Raw genomic sequence first — 21,682 nt, forward strand, 5'->3', positions numbered from 1 at the left:
TTTATATTATATATATATTTTTTATTATTTATATATATTTATATTATATTTATATTATATTATATATTTATAATATTTATATATATAATATTTTTTCTTATAATATTTTATTATGTTTCTTAGATTATTTCTCCTAATTTTATGAAAAATATGAAATACAAAGGCATTATATTAAGGATTAATTTTTTTTATAATTTTCTAAATATAGATACAGAATTAAATTTGAAAAATTTATGATAATCGATAAAAAATCAATATCTTTTTAAATTTTATTTTTTACGTATTTCTTTCATTCTTTTCTTAAAAATGTATTTAATTTAATTGCAAAGATTGCTTAAAAAATAAAAGATAAAATATATAAATTTTTAATATTATATTTATAAAGAATATTTTTATATTATAAATATCTGTAGTTTAAAAGCGCATGCGTCAAATAGTTTCAATCATAATATTAAGGATCGCGTAGTAGGGATACAGAAGCACATGTCACGATTGCGTGTTTAATTTTCAGTCGCTCAGAAACATACCTCGGGTGCAGGTATTCGACAGTCCTCGGTGCTTATTTCTATAACTTTTGTAAAAAATTTACAAATTGATCTGTCAGTTTTGTTATTGTTCACGGTTTTTTTCAACAAACTACTACTTTTTCTCAATACATTTCGTAAAGTCAAGGTAAATATTACGATACATTTACATTATTATTATATTTAATATTTTTTAGTATATTTATTTCAGTATATATTATCTGAATCTATTATGATATCTGAATTAAATATTTTAAAAAATTTAAAAGAATCATAAAATATTTCGTTTGAGATCAATTATATTTCAATATAACATATTTTAATTTTTAAAATAGTAATAAAATACGAAATTCATTTATAATGTTTATGATAAAAATTATAAATATTATTATTAAATTGAAGATTACTAAAAATAATAGCATAATATTATTTTATAATTACAATCGCAATTAAAATTTTATTTATTTCATCATTATTATATTATTTATCTTTTAAACCAATAAAAATTTAATCAATTAATAGATAAATTATGTAAGAATGTAGTTAAAATTATATTTTTAATTAAAATTATATTTTAATTAATTATATTTATAAAAAAATTATATAATTTTATAATAATTTTCTTCTCTTCTATTTTTTTATTCATATAAAGCACAATAATATAAGAATCGAGTCAATTAATTTCAGCAACTAATCAATAAAAAATTAAATATTAAACTTTGTTCATAGAAAAAAATCTTGTTTATATAATCATCAAAGATATTTCAGTTTTGATTACGCATATATAAAAGATTTTTACGATGAGTAATTCTGAATAATCCAATATGATGTAAATAAATATTATATCATCGCTGCATATTAATAAATTTGCCATTAATGAATTGTAATATCATATAAGACATAAATCGTAATTTATAATAGTTTTGATAAAATCAAATTGATATATTATATTCTGTAAATAATTTATAATAATATATAATATATTAATTATCATAATATCTATTTATAATAAATAGATAATATGTATATATAATAATAAATAAATATATAAATAAATATTAATCGATGAAACAAGCAAAAATATAATTACTTAACTAAAATTAACTATTTTCTTATAATATTATAAAAAATTTTTGAATTTCGAATTTTTATTTCGATAAAATAAAGCAAGAATATAAAATTTTTAGATATCAAATATTAGTTCCAATATATTATTGCGAAATATTGAAAAAGAAACCGGAGAAGAATTAAATTTGTAAAAAATTTTATTAATCAATCATTTTAAATTTTTAACTTATAATAAATATTTTTATAATCAATTATATGTAAATTGTATTTATCTATTATATTAATATTATTATACAATATTTAATATTAATATTATTATATAATATTATTATTAGAATTTCAATAATATTTGGATTGTCTTTAATTTTTTTTTTAATTAAAATATTAATGTCCAATAACTATAATATAATATTTCTATTAAAATACATATTCTTTATATGAAATTTTGTAATATATAATCTATAATTTGTATTAATTATTCTTCATTCATTCATTCGTTCATTTCGTAAATGATTAAATATGAATAAGTAATTAATAATTGAATAATTTAACTTTATTTAATAATAATTTTAAGATTATTTAAATCTTAATTGATATGATAATATTTAACGTTCATTATACATTATAGAAAATATAAAGAATTTAAAAAATTAAAATTTTTAAATATTAAAACAATAATAAATAATGAAATATCAATATAAATAATAAGTAATATTAGAAAAACTTAATTAACATTTACATTAATATACATTAGTATTAAATCATAGAATTTATGAAATTTATGAAATAATAAATCATTTTTGTATGTAAAATTTTTGAATTAATTATTAGTTCTTATTATTTATCTTATTAGTTTATATTATATAATTTCTATATTGAACATTTTCGAATATTTTTAATCGAATATAAGAGAAATTTTTTTGTTTTAATTTTATATTCTGCCTATTGCATATTTAATTAGATTATAAGAAATATAGTACGTAAGAATGACTAAGAATCTCTGACATTTACCATATTGGGTATGTTCCATTAAATGATTGATTCTTGATAATTATAAAAATGTCTCGTATAATTTCAAGATATTAATTCGATCACATGATGATCAAGCCACTTTTGCTTCCATCGCATAAAGAAAGACTTATTATCAATTTAGATCAATTTTTAACAATTGCACATCAAATAGATACTTAATCATTACGTCATATTATTTTTTCTTTCATTTTTTTTTAATTTTTTCTTTTTCTTCGGTTTTGTTTCAAAATATGGTATATATTTTTTTTAATTAAAAACAAAATACTTCTTAAAGAAGATAAATATATCATTGAGATGGAAAAGATATTTCCACTATAATCATAACAATAATATAAAACATTTTATATCAATTTCAATAATTAATCCTAAAAATTTTTATCATATTTTAAGTATAATTAATTAATAAATTTCTATAATCTATTTTATAATCTATTATAAATCTATAATCACTTAAAGATCGTATTATAATTATTATGCCATTAGTATATGCGAATGGAGCAACAAAATACTATAAGTAGGTCATGAGTCATTCGTTTAATCTGCATTTGTTTGGCTTATTTGTACGCTATACAATTTGTTATATTCATGTCTTATTCAGTCCAATGTCAAATGGTGGGCGATTCTGGATATCCACCATGGACATATTCTTATATGGTTATTCGTGAATCGTTTCTTTCGTGGATCATCTTTCAAAGTCGTATTTATTGCACAAGTCCAAAGTAGTCTCTTCGGAATCTCATAGGAAAAAGCATATGTTCAGTATATTTTTATTAACTTGGTATTAAACGAATTATAAATAAAATTAGCATAACATATTTTTAAAATATCGGCAATTCGATTCTATTAAAAATTAGAAATAGAAATTTTCTTTTCATTGTTTCAAAAAATATAGGAAAATTTTATTTCTTTTTAGGAAAGGAAAGATAAAAGTAAATATATTATAAAAAACATGGGTATGACACAAAGACCGTGGACACCAACAAAGAGACGAGGTCCTATCGCTGCAGAATACAATAGTCCTGGTCCTGCTTGTGTAACATTACCCCCGTTGATCGGTAATAATTTGGACATAGAGTATGATTATTGTTAAAATTTAAAATAAATAAAAACATTTCAAATAAAAAATACAAATTTTTAGGAAAAATTGTTCCCGATTCCAAACGAGGTAGAGCTCCTGCTTTCTCATTTGGAAGCAGGTACATAGATTCGATTACTGGTTTTAATTTTGATTAATAATTTTTACTAAATTAATTTAATTGTATTTTTATATATATTTTTAGACATGCAACGAAAAATGATAGCCCTGGACCGGGTCCTGGTCAATACAATATTTTCGGACTTAGCGCGAAAGGTAAGATAATAATATTCGTATTGTATAAAAAATAGCTATTACAGATACGGAATTATAATCTTATTTTATCTTTGTTAATAAAGATAATCGTAGATAGTAAATTAAACGAAAAGGAATTGATAAGCTCAAATATTTAAAAAAACTTATGATACATTATTTTGATTACTCGTTTTACTGAATCCAAGAAAAGTTTTTCCAAAAATATATATATATTAATATAAATATGTAAATATTTATATTAAAATAGTTAAAACTTATTGATACAATTTATTAATTATTGTTATAATACAAATATGCGCAAAAATATGTAAAATTTATGTTTTTTGGAAAAAATGTATGATTTTTATATTGTATTCGTTTATAAAAAATAAATTTTTGATTACATTATTCGTTCATACAAATACAAATGAATTCTAAATTGTAAAAAATTGTAAATTAAAACAATCCTAATAATCGAATCATAAATAAAAATAGAAATTATTAAAGGAAATATAAATGAACTGATGAAATGAAATGAAATGAACAATGTGAAAATAAGAAATGAATGGTATGGATAATGCTATTCCCTATATAATTAAGTATTGATCAAACTTCAGGATAGTATTATATTTGAATGTACAATATACAAGAATGTACGCTTTTAATGTTTCTTATTCACGAAATTCCTTTACTTTCCTTTGAATAATCAAATATTGAGCACGAAATTTTTAATAATGCATGTTTATAAATTTTTGATAATATTTATATTTTTTTTTATCATAGTATATTTAACAAAACGAACTTTTAATTGTATTTAACAATTAATTTTTTATTAACAATTAATTTTTTATTTTATAAAAGAATATTAAAATTAAAAAGATTTACTTATGAAACATATTATATTAAATATTGTATTAAATATTATATTAAATATTATATTAATTTGTTTTTTTATTTTATTATAAAAATTTGATCTGTTGATATTATAGATATCTTCTATTAAAATATTTTATTTTATTCTTGATGTGTGATGCAACTATGTTATTAAACAAAAAATAAATAATATATTGGATATATGAATTTTTTTATATATTAAAAAATATTTTTATCAAAAACATTAAAAAATAAATATATAAATATTTTAAAATTCTTTTAAATATTTTATGTGATATAAATATTTTAAATCTTAATCTAATTAGTTTTCTAAATTTGTTTTTTTTTTTATTTAAATTTCTAATTAATGTTTAAATTTCTTATTAATGTTTAAAATGTTAAATTAATAATTTTTAAATTTTAATGTTAATTTTTTATTGATAAGTTTGAAAATTTATTAATAAAATTGATAGGAAAAGATGCAGCACCAGCATCATCGTTACATAGCCGCACGAAATTCACGAAACAGGAAATCACACCAGCGCCTGGTGATTATAATCCAGAAAAGGCAGAAAAGATTATTTTGGATCACTCACCAAAATACTCATTTGGCATCAAAACTCAAACTGAAAAAATTAGTTGTACACCTGGTGAGTATATTTCGTGTATATATATTGCAATAAAATAGAATTAAGAAAAGTTAATTTTATATTAAGAAACAAAAATTATTTTCTTAATTTTTTAATTTTTTAAAATCAATAAATAAATTATAATAATCGTGAAATTGTAATAATTTTGAGGTAAATATTAAAATGTGATTGAGAATATATATGACGTGCACGAAAATCTTTCTTTATTATTTTTTTTTTGAACTTAATTGAATGAACTTAATGAAATTTAGTTTAAAATATTGATTTTTTGTAATAATTTATAATTGTGAAAAATTTCTGTTGCATTTTCTTGCATGTTTGGTTATCAATTTTATCCAAAAATTATTATGATAAATATCGATGATAATCATATCATCTTGATCGTAGCGCCGAATGACTATTGCATCGAAAAAGTGAATATCGACAAATCGCCCGAGTACAGTTTCGGCTTGAAATCTGTACTGGACAAACCAAGCGATATACCTGGTAATTAAGTATATCAAAATAATCTAAATCTTATATAAATCTATACAATTTTATATCTTTACAGAGAATAATTAAATAATAATATTTTAATATATTTATTATAATATTTTAATATTGTTAATCAATTCTTTGAATTTTGAAAAAAATAAGACTTAAGAGACTAAAATAAAATTATTTTAAATTATCTCATTTAATAATCAAATATATAGAAATTTTCATTTTTTCTTATTTTAATTTAAAATATTGGAATAAAAAGAAATCAATGATAAAAAATAATTTCATTTCCTATAACAAAAGTTTATCGCAAATAATGCACATTTTCTACAATAAATTTAAGAAATCACACATGTATTAATTTTATTAAATTAGACGTATTTTTTTATAATTTTATTAACTTCGTGTGCATTTGTGAATCTCTTGAAAAAATCAATATCGAAAATAGTGCATAAGTATCCATTGATTGTAGGAATTGCCAGAATGGAGAATTTTTGCATAAGCGCAATTTTAGATGTTCGAAGAATAAACTTTTAGGTATTCTTAGATCTTTAAATAACGATAATATTATTTAGCTTCTTATTTTATTTTGCAATCGTAGCTTAATGATTAATATCGCATCCTTGCTATTTAAATTTTTTTATAAATTATATTTATATATTTTTTGCAGATAGATAGGTATTAACAAAAACGATGCTTATTATATATTTGCATGCAATTCTGATATTTATTTAATCATATTAGTTATATATGATTATATTATAATTTATTTAACAAAAAGTTATAAAAAAATATTAATGCATTTTTTTATAATTATAGAAAAATATTTTTCAAATTGTTTTACAAATTTTATTTTATAAATTTTCCCTCTTTTATTTTAATTATTATGAAATATATTATCTTTTATTTTTATTGTTTTTTTTTCTGCTATTATTTATTTCTGAAAATAAATGTAATTAATATTGATATATTATAATATCAGCACCTGGAACTTATCATCCCGAAAAGGTAAGATTGGACAATACACCGCAATACAGTTTTGGAGTTAGGCCTCCTCTCGTAAAACCGAGTGATAATCCAGGTAATCAAAAATTTAAAATATTTGATTAAAATTTCGTTAACCAAACTTTTGTTATTTGAATCATTCACAAATATTAAAATTAGTAATTTTTCTAAGAACAGAAAATATCCATAATAAATTTAGATTTATTATTTTTTCAATAATATAATTGTATAATTTAATAAAATTTATTAAATATCTTAGTAAATATAAGTTTATGATAAATTTAGCATGTATTTGTTTGGTCAATGAAATAGTAATTGTCTTGTCTTTTTTGATAAACATATTATCACAGAAAGATTTCATATGATATTTCACATAATAAAAGATCATAGACGAGATCTTATCTATAATATAGGTTTATTTTACATTTCATCTTATCTGTGATGACATGTATGATGATATGTTCATTCTGCACTTGTAATAATATTTGGTAATTATATTACCATTCACATATTTCAACTTATTTTTATAGCACCTGGTTTGTATTATCCTGAAAAAGTCAATTTAAATAAGGATCCTCAATATAGTCTTACTAGAAAAGGTCGAGTAGAGAAACCTGATAATATACCTGATATACAAATTTCAATAATTTATTAAAACATAAAAAAATAAAAATATATATGTATAAAATAATAAAAAAATAAATAATTTAAAAAATTAAATTTAAAAAATTCATTATAAATAAATAAATATTAAGTTTTGTAAAAATATTTAAACATATTAAAAATAATTTAAAAAAATATGTAAAAAAATAAGAAAGATAATATTTTTGATAAATTATTAAACTATCTAATTAATAAATTATAAAAAGAAATTATTCTCAGCACCAGGTATGTATTGTCCGGAAAATGTAAAACTGGATAGAACGCCGCAATTTACTTTTGGACTGAGGACTCCCCTTGAAAAAATAAATGATACTCCAGGTAATTGCAAAGAAAAAGATTTAATTTTTTTTATTTTTATATTAATATATACTCATTTTATTTTGATATATATAATCTCGAAAAATTTAATTCAAATAAAATATATAATTTAGATAATTTTTTTGAAAATTAAACAATTAAATGATAGTCTATTTTCTTGAAATTCAAAATTTTAATCTGTAATTATTGGGTTAAAATTAAAAATAAATATATATATGAATATAATTTTTATATGAATATAATTTTTATTAAAAATTTTTTATGAATATATGAATATATTCATATATGAATATAATTTTTATTAAAAATTAAAAATTTTATTATATTAAATATTATATTGAAAAAATATCTAATAATTTTATAAAATATAATTGTAAAAAAAATTTTGTAAAATTTTTAGCACCAGGAACTTATGCTCCTGAAAAAGTAAATCTTGATAAAGCACCACAATATACTTTTGGATTAAGAACATTTCTTGATAAACCAAATACTAATCCAGGTATAAATATTAGAATTCTATTATTTTTATTATTATTTTTTCATTTGTCAGTAAAGAAATTTATAAAAGAATTAATTACTTTATTGCCTTTTTATTATTTTTCTATAGCACCTGGAGATTATTGTCCAGAAAAAATAAATTTGAATAAAGGTCCAGAATATAGTTTAAGTGGTAAGGGACTTTCTGAAAAACCAAATAATATTCCTGGTTAGTATAACTAAATTTCTTATTTCTTTATTATTTTATATTTATTTATTTTATTATTATTTAATTATATAAAAATTTCTAATTAACATTAAATTCTTACTGGATAGAATTTATGATTTTTTTTTATTGTAAAGCACCTGGAACATATAGTCCTGAGAAAGTAAATTTAAATAAAGGTCCACAATATAGTTTGTATGGGAAAGGGATTTCAGAAAAACCAAACAATAATCCAGGTGAACATTTTTTATTTTTTTTTAATATTTTTTGTATTGATTATTATTTAATATATTATTGTTTTAGATTAATGTCTTCTTATATTTAATTTTTCTAATAGCACCAGGAACATATAGTCCTGAGAAAATGAATTTAGACAAAGGTCCTCAATTCAGTTTATCTGGTAAAGGATTACCAAAAAAGTTTAATGAAAATCCAGGTGAATTTTATTTGGTAAATTGCTGGAGCTTCTTATTTTGAAAATTCATTGGTATAGGTTTTAACATTCTGTAGAAACAACTAATGTTTTGATTGCTTTGGTAGGCCCTGTTGATTACTATCCAGAGAAAATAGTAAATTTGGAACATAAACCTTATTTCAGTTTTGGTAATAGAAAACCTTTGGATAAGCCTAAAGATACACCAGGTAATGGTGTTGATTAACAAATTATTAATAACATCTATTCCAAAATTTAAAACATTCTTTAACAAAAATCTTATGTTTCTAATATATTGAAATTTTTATTTTAAAACATATCAAAGCTTCTGCTTTTTTTTACAAATTTTTTCTTCTTGCTTATAATTTTATAACTTTATAACTTTATAATTAATATTTAATTAATATTATTGCTGAATATATTAATTAAATAGCTAAATAATTTTAAAATTACAAGCTTTTTATAAATTTCACTTAATATTAAAATTTTTTAAATTTTATATATTTTATTTTAAATAATTGTACATAAACATATGAAAATATAAAAATATTGTAAATAAAAATCATTAGTGATATGTCTTATAACATATATTATGTTATAATTTGTGTATAAATTGAAATATTTTTTTGTTATATTTTTTAACATTGCATCAGTATTTTTTTTTTATTTTATAGCTCCTGGTACTTATTCTCCAGAAAAAGTTAATTTAGATAAATCACCACAATATTCATTTGGTTTAAAAACATCTTTAAAAAAAAATAATGATATACCTGGTGAGTAATATTAAGTATTATTTTTATACTTTTATTTTTATATTATTATTTATTAAACATAAAATTTATAAATAGAATTTATATAGAATTTATATAGAATTTATAATTTAATATATAAAAGTTATTTGCTTTAATATATTAAAAATCTAGCTCCAGGAAGTTACCATCCTGAAAAGGTAAATTTAAATAAATCACCCCAATATAGTTTTGGAATTAAGACTGAAATACATGAAACAAATTCTATACCAGGTATAGTATATAAAATTTAATATATTTTTTGTTTTTTGTATTTGTTAAATAGATTTAATATTTGGTTTAAAGGTCCTGGTGAATATAGTCCAGAGAAAGCTATGCTTTTATTAGAAAAAGCATTGCTATTTACTTTTGGTCTTAGAACAAATATAAATAAATCAAATGATATTCCAGGTAAATTTACAAGATTCGCTTTTTCTATTTCTATTTTCTTATTATCATTTTCTTTTTTGCATCGCACGTTTTCTCATAAAATTTTCTGTATAAATATATTATGAAAGTAACATTTATTATTAAGATAAAAAATATTCTTGTTATGTATTTGTAACATAATATTATTTAATATTTCTTATTTAAAAAAAACAAATTTTTTCATATATACTTTAAAATTAATTAAATTAATCATAATACATATTATATAATTACATAATTAATCATAGTAATAATTTTTTTAATCGTAATTATAAAAAAAGATTTTAGTTTTTATATCATTAAAAGAGTTATATTAACTTTTGTTAATTAATATAATATTATAAATATTTTGTTTTTATGTTTATTATGTTTTAGCTCCAAATGTTTATAATATTCCTTCTACTCTCGGCGGAACAAAGGAAGGAAATAAAAAAACAGCACCAGCTTATTCAATATCTGGTAGACAAAAAGATTCTACTGATGATCGCATTTTAGTTCCTGGACCTGGAACATATGAAGCTGTTAAACCGGATTCAGTTAGAATAAAAAGTCCTGCTTATAGTATAAGTGCTCGTTATCAACTGCCTGACGATCATTCGCAGATTCCAGGACCTGGTGCACATTGTCCAGAAAAAGTATTTCTAATTTTTTTCTAATCTATTTTAATATAATTAACTAAACAATTCAAAAATTTTAAAACTTTTTTAATAGATTTCATTTGAATAAATTGTATTGCTATTATAAATTGTATTGTTTTTAAAGATATACAAAAACTCGAAATTATGGGTTCGTATTAAATCGTAGAAATCTCAGCATAAAAAATTCAAATTCAAAAATAAATTTAATAAATAATAAATATGGACTATATTATAAATATATTTTTTAGTTTATATAATTTAATAAGATGAGTATGTAAAAATATTTTGATTGATGAATTTTAAGAATCTCAATATTTTTATATTGGAAAATACTTTTGGGATTTTAATTCAATTTTGAAAATAATTCTTGATTGGATTTTATATTATAACATTAATTTTTTATGAAATATTTATTTTGCAGGTAATTCTTGACATTCCTCCAGCACATTCATTTGGTATTAGACATTCGCCGTACATATGCAATTTGAAGGACACCGTTTATTAATATAAGAAATTTTATGTAATTCAGCTTTAATCATTATTTTATTTTATAAATAAATTAATAATATAATGATCAATATATAACAAAATAGCAACATAAAATAATGAGCAATATAATAATATAATAATATAAAATCTCATTGAAAAATAACTATTTTTCATATGAATAAATTATTTTCTAATACTTTGCTAAAATAACTACAAAATATTGCATAATTAAAATATTAGTATTGTTAAATATTAAAATGTTATCAAAAATAAAAATAAAAATATTGTTAAATATATTAAATTAATCATATAATTTTATTTTTGGCATAAATTGTGATAATTATGAATATAGATAATATTGATTATAGATGATATTTTTCACATAACATTTATATTTATGAAATAAATAAAAATAATAATAAATAAATTTCTCTTTTTATTTATTTTAAATGTATGATTTTTGAAAAAACAAAATAAATATTACTAAAAAAAAAATTATTTTTTTTGGTAATATAAATTTATATTTATATTCAATTTGATTAAAAATATTTTTTAATAAATGATACAAAAAATAATGAATAAAAAATAATTTATTTATTATTTTAAAACTATTTCTTATTTAAATGTTTTGTAATTAATGCAATTAATTTTTATTTAGAATGGATATATTCTATTTATATCTCATGTAGAATATTTTTAATTTTAAGACAAAAATTATAAAAAATTTTTTGTCTTTTTGTTATAAAGATATAAATATATTTCACTTTTATTTCATAAATAATAAAACTTAAATTTAATTTCCATAATTTTCTAGGTTTTTTTATATAGTAAAATATACATTTCTAAAAAACTTTTTATACAAAATATATGTATAATACATAAATATAAATACATAAATGAACAAAATATTACAACAATATTCACAGCCATTGTGCAAGAAAACTGTGATATTTGAGACATATAAATGTTATAAATTGAATGTTTATACAATTTTCTAGATAAACAATTATTATTTTATAAAATCAATTCCACCACCATTTCGAATAATATTAACAATTATTTCGAATCGATTTTTCGAATTTCGTGGAATCATATTTTAAATCATATTTATTCAAATAATATATATCATCGGCAGCATTTGTGTTTATTATAAACACATTCTCCTGATATCCATGTTGACAATAATTCTAAATCATTATCTAACATTACTATATCAGCATCTGCTCCATAGTTCAAAGTTCCTTTCGTTCTTTCAATACCGAGAGTTTTTGCCGGATGAAGAGTTGCTGCTTCTAAAGCTTCTACTATTGAACAACCTAGAAAATAGAAAATTTGTTAAAAATAAAATTTTCTTTTTAAAAAGAATTAATTTAAATAAAAGAAATCCATATGACATAAATATTATATAAATATTTGAACTACCTGTTACTTCTTTGAAATGACGAACACATTTCGTCATTTCCGCTGTACTCCCACACAATGTATCCGTTCCAGCAATATATGCACGTCCCGAGCGTATTTCGATTTTAAGCTGTCCTAATTGATGTACTCCTTCTTCTAATCCTAATGCTGACAATGCATCAGTAACTAGAACTAATCCTAAAATATAAAATTAAATAATTATTTAATTAATAAATTTTTATATTTATTTTATATGAATATAAAACATATAATATAAAATTTAATTATTTATTAAATTATCTATTAAATAGACAAATTAAAATTAGATAATTATTATAGTATATATATAGTATATATATACTAATATATATATATATATATATATATATATATATAGAAGAAAAATTCAAGTAAACTTATTATCTTATTATTATATTCTAATTTAAATAATTTTAAAAAAATATAAAAATTGAGTTTGAGAATGAAAATGATTGAATAAATATATATGTATGTATGTAAAAGAAAGATAAATAATAATAGAAAAAAATATACAAACCTTCAGGATGAGTTCTATGAGCTATACGTAAAGCAGCTGGATGGGTATGAATACCATCTGCAATTATACCATAATGGATAATTCTTCCAGGGAAGATTTGATCAGATGTTAAGAGACCAACTAATCCTGGATCTCTATGATGAAACTATAAATATAAATTTATTATTTACTTTATAATATTGCATTCTTCTTAAAATAAAAAATGATTCTCATATTTTATATAATTACTGGTAACATTGCATTAAAAAGATGAGTAATAAAGGATGCTCCACTTTTTACAGCCTCTTCTCCTTCTTTCAAATTTGCTACAGAATGTCCTAAAATATTTAAATTTACAATGATATTAAATTAATAAAAATGATAATTTATTTCTTACCAAGAGAAACTTTAATATTTCTTTTACATAATTCTATGATCACAGACTGGGTATTGGGAAGTTCAGGTGCCAATGTAATAAGACTTACATTTTCTAAACTTCCATACATATCAGTTAATGATTTGTAACCCTAAAATTCATATTGAGATAAATAAAAAATATTAATAAAAATCTAATAATATTAATAAAAAAATTTTAAATTTTTTTAAAATCATAACACAATATAAGATGTACATATTAAAAATAATTGTAAAACTTGCTTTTTCAAATTGTTTTATGTGGCACTCTAAATGAGCTCCTTTTTTACTTGGACTAATAAATGGTCCTTCTAAATGAATACCTAATACAGTTGCACCATGTTTTCCACCTTTGGTTCTTTTAATATTTGGAATTATTTTATGATAAGTTTCACTAGGTGATGTAACCAAAGTTGGACAAAATGATGTTACACCAAATTCTAATAATTTTTTGGCTACTTTATTAATTCCTTCTTGTACATTGTTAACATTATGTGTAAAATCTATGCCAAATCCGCCTAAAATAAATAAAATAATAATTACAATTATGTATATAATAATTTCCATAATATAATTAAATTATTATTTATTATAATTAACATTATATAAATATTCATTCTATTATATCTACAAATATTTTAAAATACAGTATGCTATCTAAAATTAACATAATATATTTAGTTTTATAGTTATTATTGTAATGTTTTTTTTATTTTTATATATTTTTATATATATTTATATATTATATTTTATTATTTTTATATATTATTATTATTCAAAACTAAAAATTTTTTGATAATAATTTTGATGTAAAAAAAAATTTATGCAAATAAAATAAATTTTATATTTTTATTTCAATTTATTATTGATTTACCATTAATCTGAAGATCAATGTACCCAGGAGAAATTAACGCTCCGTTACAATTGATTCTTATATTTGGTTTTATCTTTTCATCATAAAAAATTTTCTCTGGATTTACAATTTTTCCATCACGAACCCATAAATCTTCGTTTAAAATTTTTCCATCACGTAAAATACAACAATTATAAAATTGTTTTAAAATTTGTTGATCTTTTTCAGACATGTTAACTTCACAAATCATTCACATCAAAATGCACAATTATCTTTGCTTAAAAAAAAGAAAAAATAAATCTTATCAATACACTTCAGTATTGCATTATCACAAGTAAAATTATCATTCCGTTAAATTACAAAAAGTCAAGTAGCAATGACCTGTAAATTTAATTATTATGCAGCTTCAAAGATGTCACTGAATGTGATTTCAATATATTTTTTATTTCAGAAAATCGCATTTTATATTCATTGACATTTAATATTTATATTATAAGAAAATATTTTTTAAAATATCTTTAAAATTACTTATGTTTCTATTGTTAAAGAAAAAGAAATATTAAAATCGATTTTAATATCTCGCTAAATAAAAAGTAATATTATAATATCATAAATTAAATGATCCGTCTCTCATCCATAGTTTTTTAAAAATGTATTAATTAAAAATAGAAAATAAAAAATAAATTTGTTATATCTTTAGAAAAAGAACATACATAATTACATAATTATAAGATGTTTATAAAAATATAATATATTTTTCTAACAAAAATTCTAGATAACGAAATAAAAACAAAAGTTGATATATAAAAATATTATATATTTTATTTTTTAAGTTAATTTATCGTAGTATCAATTATCCATAATCAAACATTTCAATGAAGTACTTAAAGAAGAGTTTAAAATATTTATTCAAGTTATCGTATTAGATATATAAAATAAAAAGTTAAAAAAAATTTTTTTTATAACATATCTTGATATATAATGCATTATTTATTATATTGCGATAAAATTTTAATAGATTCAATAGTATATCTAAAATCATGTAAATAGATTTTCTCTAAATTTTTTATTACAGATTCGGTGATAATACAATAATATAATATTGTTAATTGATCAGCTGCGTTTTTTCACATTATCTTTATCTCACTTTATTTATATATCTATATATAATCGATATGTTTGCATTTCAACTGTTTAGATTATTTAATATCTAAAATTTCTAAAAATATCCAACAATTTTGTAAGTATTTAAATCATATAAATATATATATAATATATATTTATTATATATATATTAATAATTATATTATTAAATAAATAATCATTTATAATTTTTAAAAAAATGTTTTAATGCAAAAAATACTAATAATAATATAATATAATAAAAAAATTTCTTAAATAATATATTTTTTAATACTTACCTTTTTAATATTATCAAAATTTATTTAACTCTTAAATACGATTTAATGAAACTTTATAAAACTTATTATAAAGGTAATACAGACAAGTTTGATCAGTTTCAAAATCCAGTATAATTCAAATCCATAACAAATTGAAATGAAAACAATTTAGTATAAAACCGTATAAAAAGACTTTATGTAACTTAAGGGAATACTAAGAACTTAAAGGAGAATAACAATTAAAAAAAAAATGGAAAAAAAAAAAAGAGAAACAGGAGAGGAAAATGGCACTATATGTTTGTTATACGACAAGAAGAAACAAAGCGCTGTCTGCTGTTTGCTTTTTTCAATTTTTTGTATTAAAAATGCTTTAACAGTACCCAAAAATTTCTTCATAGGTCAACGTGCGTTTTAAAAAAAAAATTCAACTAACTTTCTTGTTTGTATATAAACGTAACAATAGTATAAAATGAAGCAATTAAAAATGACAATGATTACGTGGAGCGGAGAGCGCAATTCATTTATACTTATATGACATTAAATCTTAGGCTGTTAATAAGCCATATTTTCTATTCATCGTCAACGTTGGATAAAGGGAGGATACGCATAATTTTTTTTTCACCGGTATGTCGAAGAGTCTAGGCTTGATCTGGAATAGGAGATATGATATGATTAGATGATTGATACAAACAGGATTACGTTGGAGCCACTGGTGCAGGATATCTAGGCAGTTATCGGTCAAGTTTCGTTAGTGTTTGTGTATGTATGTTGTCGCTTACTGTACGCACGGACAATTTTTTTTCTTAGTTTAATCTGTATGTAATTCTACTGTTGTTTACAGTCATTAGGATCTGTTCCCTGTTGTTTCCCACCTGGTGGTGCATTATTTGGAGAAGACTCCTCATCATCTTCATCTTCTTCCTCAGGGTCATCCTCATCACCTTCTTCTTCTTCGTAATCTTCATCTTCATCTTCTAAACCTTCTCCTGAAATAATTAATTATTTCTTTTATTTATTATTATTTTTATATTTATAATATTTTGAATTTACTTATTATTTCTTGAATTTATTTTATTAAATTTAGTATTAATCTGCATTTTTTAATTGGTTTGATTTTTTATGCTTAAAGTATAAACAAAATTTATATTTTTCATTTCAATAATTATAATTAACTAATTAATGTTTGAAATAAAAATTTTTATTTTTGTAAAAAATATTACTTTCGAAAGAGTTACAAAAATTATTAAATATTCACAATTAAAAAAATAATTTTAAATATTCTATAATTTTTATAATTTATTATTAAAGATATATATTTTGATTTATAGAATACCTGTATAATACAATACAGCTCTAGGAACTATACGTTCCCTAATATAATGACCAATTTCAAAATCACTGGATAGTAAAGCTTGAGTTTCATCATCTAATTCTGCTTCAGAATCTTCTGGCACTAAAAGAATAGTTTGTAATGAATAATGAATGTATTTTTAATATGAAAATAAAATATAAAATAGAAATATTATTAATTGTATTTTTACCAATTGGTGGACTGAAAAAATTGAAAAAAGAATCGTTCTGAACAGTTTTTGTTACTGTTCGTATGGACCCTCGAGACTTATGTTTCTGATTTTTTTTTATAGTTTTTACTGTAACATTCTTTCCTTTCTTCCAATCAATTACACATCCCTATAGAAATAATTAAAATATATATAATTAAAATATATATATATATATATATATATATATATATATATATACACATATATGGTAAATTTAAATACTTTTTATATAAATATTATTAGAAAATAAAGAATAATATAGATGTATATAATTTATAAACATATAAACTGAAATTAAGAACAATATTTACCTTACATTTGTATATTTCAGGTCCTTCAAAACTAAAAGGATCATTTTTATCAGGGGTACACTTCATAATGTATTCCTTTGTTAAAACTGAATTAGAAAAGTATTCATTTGGCGCAAAATGGAATTCAAGAACAAAGCCCTATAAAAAATCTCATTATCTTTAATGAAATTTTTTTTTACTTTATATTTTTTATTTATTATTATTTTTAACTAGATATATACATAATAAGATAAGATAAGAAATAAGATTTATACATGCATCTAATTATTCTTATGCATGTAAATTATATGAAATTTTTTGATTTTATAGCAATTGAACGATATATATCTATATATTTTTCCAACTTACCATTGGATTATCAAGAAATATCACTCTAATATCATATAAATGTTTGAGTATTGCCTCATCATGTTCCTGAACCATATCAGCTAATGTTTCAACATTTTTAAATATTGTGAGCCAAAAATCTGGGATGCCTTTAATATCTTCATTTTCAACTCTAAAATAATTCATTAATAAGAAGATCAATGTAGAGGACAATGTTTAATTATTTTTCAAATAATTTAGAATAAGAAATCTTTGAAATAAAAATTAATTTAGCATAATTTATTAGAATAGATTAGAATAGAAAATATAATAAATCTATTTAGAAAGTGTTTTAAACAAGTTAATAAAATTGTTTAGAAATTGTAATATTTTTTATTTGTTTTAAATATTCTTTTGTAACATAAAATGATTGAAATAAAAATTGAGTGCATTTATTTTTAAATAAAAATTTATGTAATGAATAATAACAATAAAAATGAAATAAATATTATATTTAATAAAAACAAAATGATCATACTCTTCTTTTTTCTGTTCTTTATCATCTTCGAGATTCACTTTTGTTTTTAAATCATTAGTTAATCCTTCTTCATCATCATCACTCTCCCATACACATTGTTCATCTGTCGGTTCATAGACACCAGATACTATTTCACTTCTTTTTTCATAAAGAGGGGCACACATTTTATAATAAGCACATTCCAAGGCATGAACTTCTTCATAAAATTTTGCTTCAATATTAGTTGTAACTAATTGTAATTGTTTCAAAGCTTTAATTCTGCGTTTTACAGGAGCTGGAAGATTCTGCATTTGCTAAAAATTGAAAATATCTTTTTAAATATTGTTTTTTCTTTTATTTATAATATCAAAATGATTAATATAATGAATATAATAATATAATAGTATATCATCCAAATAATATTTATCTAACACATATCCTATCCTAATTATTTTAATTCAAAGCAAAATATTTAAATTGATTTTATAAAATTTTGATTTTTTAAGGAAAAATATAAGATATAATAAAAAATTAAAAAATATTACAAACAATACTTTAATTATAAGTACTTGATTATGATTGAAACATTTAACATATAAATAATTAAAAAAACATTATGATATAATCTACTGTAATGCATATTATAGTCTATACTAATAGTCAATTATCAAGCAAAAATTTCATAACATATGTTAACTTAAATAAAATAAAAAAGGAATGAAATATAATTAAATATAAAACAAAATTATATATATACAATCAAGCAAATTATGATATTAAAAATTTATAGTAATAACATTAATATTTTTTTAAATTTTGTATGGAATCTCTTTTATAATATTTTTAATTAATTAAAAAATTTATAATATTAACCAATCATATTAATAGATATAGTAAGATAATTTTAATTATCATTTTAATTATCAATTCAAATTAGAATTTGAAATTTTACATAATATTGCATAATTTTTTTTTAAAGAATTATCTATATATATATTATTATTATATGTAAATTATTTTATATAATATGAAACATTAAGAAAATTTGAATAATCAAAATTTCAATATTAAAAATCTCATTATGTAAAATTAAATGTTAAATAAAATTCATTATTTTTAATTTTTCATTTCAAAAAGTTTAAATTACGATTATAACATAATCTTTTTCTTATTATAAAAAAATTTTTTTTTAACTTTTTAATCTGTTTATAATTCACAATATTAAATTTGAATACCTCTATCCCAGGTGCAGTACGATCTTGTAGAGCAGCTAACATGTCAGACCTATTTAAAGCTTTAGCAAAAAGCTCTGGAGCTTTGTTATCGTCTTCATCTTCAACAGATTCCATTTCACTATTATCTCCAGCACGCTCTGGATCAGTTGTCATAGTACTATAATCTAAATTTATTTTATTTATTTATAAAAAAAATTTACATAATAAAAAAATAATCTTATTAGAAAAAATATAATAAATAAAAAAAAGTTATTAAATAAAATAAACTTATTAAAAATTTAAAAATTTCTTAATCTTTTCTAATAATAAGAAATAAGTAATGTTGTATATAATTTATTTTAGAGAAGAATTAGAAGAATTAGAAGAAGAAGAATTAGAAATAACAAAATATAATAAAAATATTTTTTATATTATATATAAAATTTAATATGTAAAAAACGAAATAATTTGAACATCTTTTATAAAAAAATATAATTTTTTAATACTCTTTTTTTTTAACTTAAAAATATATAAAATATGCAAGACAATAAATATATTTTATTTAATTTTAAATGAAATAATTTTTTTTATTAAAATTTAAATCAACCGATTATAGTATAAGAGATTTCATACATATACATATTATATTAAAGAATGAAATAAATATTTCAAATTATTATTAAATAATTTGTTATATTATAAATTATATTACTAAATATCTAGTAACTAAACAAATATTCCATTTCAATAACATATATTTATATTTAAAATCACATTAAAAATTATGATACTCATGTTAAGAACATATTTCAATCAAATTTTTTTCAACCAATTAGAGATTAACATAACATTTTTTATTTAAAGATAAAAAAAATTATGAAAAAAAATATATATATTTAAAAAAAAAAAATTTTAAAAAATGATTATATCTAAAATCATGTAAAAACAATAAAATGTAAAACAAGTATATCAAAGAACAAGATATAAAATAAATATCGAATATCCATTTCAGAATAAAGAATATAGCATAGATTAAAGTCATAAATGCACAAAAGTATTAAAATTCTGTTGCACGTTGCGGTATATTATCTATTAAACATGCACGAAAAATATCATAAATCCTATCTACATATAACTGAGAACGAATATACGTTTTTTAAAATATTTACACGTAATGAATTTTCCCAATTTGATTTGATTTCGGTACAATGTTGAACTGACATTTGAAAGTCACCATATTCATAAAGAAAAAAGGTTATTTGATGAAGCACGCAAAGATCATAAAAAAAGCGGAAATCACATTAATTCATCAACTATTTGTCAGATTCAACTACGTCACATTTATTATACATTCTATTCTTTTGTTACATATTTAATAGAACAATATAGAACAGTACAGAAATCACGAAACTATCGTAAGGTTCAATTTTTGCATACAAAGAGCGTGCACATGGAATAAATGAAAAAAGCAATAATTTTCAGGGTTATAAATGCATGAAGGTTTAAAAAAATAAAATACAATTATTTTTAAGTAAAAACATTATTTCAAAATGTTTAAAGATTGAAATAAAAGCATTAAAATCAACGACAAACATACCTTTCAAGACTGAAGCTGTTCACAAAAGAAGAACGGACCACAGAACGGACAACGAACCGGTCGTTGTATCGTTACTTTCGTGTAGTAAGTCGCACAATACGAAATTAGTTCCTCTTCTATCCTTTTCTATTCTTGTTAAGTATTACAAT

At 19.7% G+C, this 21,682-nt stretch overlaps 2 protein-coding genes across 8 annotated transcripts; one reads left to right on the forward strand and one right to left on the reverse strand.

Moving 5' to 3' along the window:
- Positions 1-511: 511 nt before the first annotated feature.
- LOC122718643 (mucin-1-like) lies at positions 512-11,546 on the forward strand. Of its 4 annotated transcripts, XM_043943851.1 has the most exons (18): positions 512-672; positions 3,538-3,679; positions 3,763-3,820; positions 3,905-3,975; positions 5,301-5,477; positions 5,865-5,963; positions 6,940-7,038; positions 7,845-7,943; positions 8,344-8,442; positions 8,551-8,649; positions 8,784-8,882; positions 8,984-9,082; positions 9,187-9,288; positions 9,754-9,852; positions 10,003-10,101; positions 10,174-10,278; positions 10,672-10,931; positions 11,356-11,546. In XM_043943851.1, the coding sequence occupies exons 2-18, from the start codon at positions 3,574-3,576 to the stop codon at positions 11,437-11,439; spliced, it is 1,854 nt and encodes a 617-aa protein (XP_043799786.1). In that variant the 5' UTR covers positions 512-672; positions 3,538-3,573; the 3' UTR covers positions 11,440-11,546. The 4 variants fall into 4 exon arrangements, with proteins under 4 accessions (XP_043799786.1, XP_043799788.1, XP_043799787.1 ...); XM_043943853.1 differs by lacking the exon at positions 9,187-9,288; XM_043943852.1 differs by lacking the exon at positions 5,865-5,963.
- A 712-nt stretch (positions 11,547-12,258) lies between these two features.
- LOC122718961 (N-acetylglucosamine-6-phosphate deacetylase-like) lies at positions 12,259-21,615 on the reverse strand. 4 transcript variants are annotated; one of them, XM_043944413.1, is made up of 9 exons: positions 21,106-21,375; positions 19,958-20,121; positions 18,744-19,036; positions 18,248-18,398; positions 17,900-18,037; positions 17,568-17,715; positions 17,360-17,479; positions 16,899-17,012; positions 14,731-14,903 (listed from the first exon to the last, which is right to left on the reverse strand). In XM_043944413.1, exons 2-9 carry the CDS (start codon positions 20,108-20,110, stop codon positions 14,866-14,868), a joined length of 1,155 nt encoding a protein of 384 aa, XP_043800348.1. In that variant the 5' UTR covers positions 20,111-20,121; positions 21,106-21,375; the 3' UTR covers positions 14,731-14,865. The 4 variants fall into 4 exon arrangements, with proteins under 4 accessions (XP_043800345.1, XP_043800348.1, XP_043800347.1 ...); XM_043944410.1 differs by lacking the exons at positions 17,360-17,479; positions 17,568-17,715; positions 17,900-18,037; ... (2 more) ...; positions 19,958-20,121; positions 21,106-21,375 and adding exons at positions 12,259-12,739; positions 12,846-13,022; positions 13,381-13,525; ... (1 more) ...; positions 13,757-13,886; positions 14,017-14,291 and having other exon boundaries at positions 14,648-14,903; positions 16,899-16,987; XM_043944412.1 differs by lacking the exons at positions 14,731-14,903; positions 21,106-21,375 and adding an exon at positions 21,534-21,615 and having other exon boundaries at positions 16,149-17,012.
- Positions 21,616-21,682: the final 67 nt, after the last annotated feature.

This window comes from Apis laboriosa, unplaced genomic scaffold (genome assembly GCF_014066325.1).
Source record: "Apis laboriosa isolate Shangri-la unplaced genomic scaffold, ASM1406632v1 scaffold68_cov148, whole genome shotgun sequence".
In the NCBI taxonomy this organism is placed as follows: Eukaryota; Metazoa; Arthropoda; class Insecta; order Hymenoptera; family Apidae; genus Apis; species Apis laboriosa.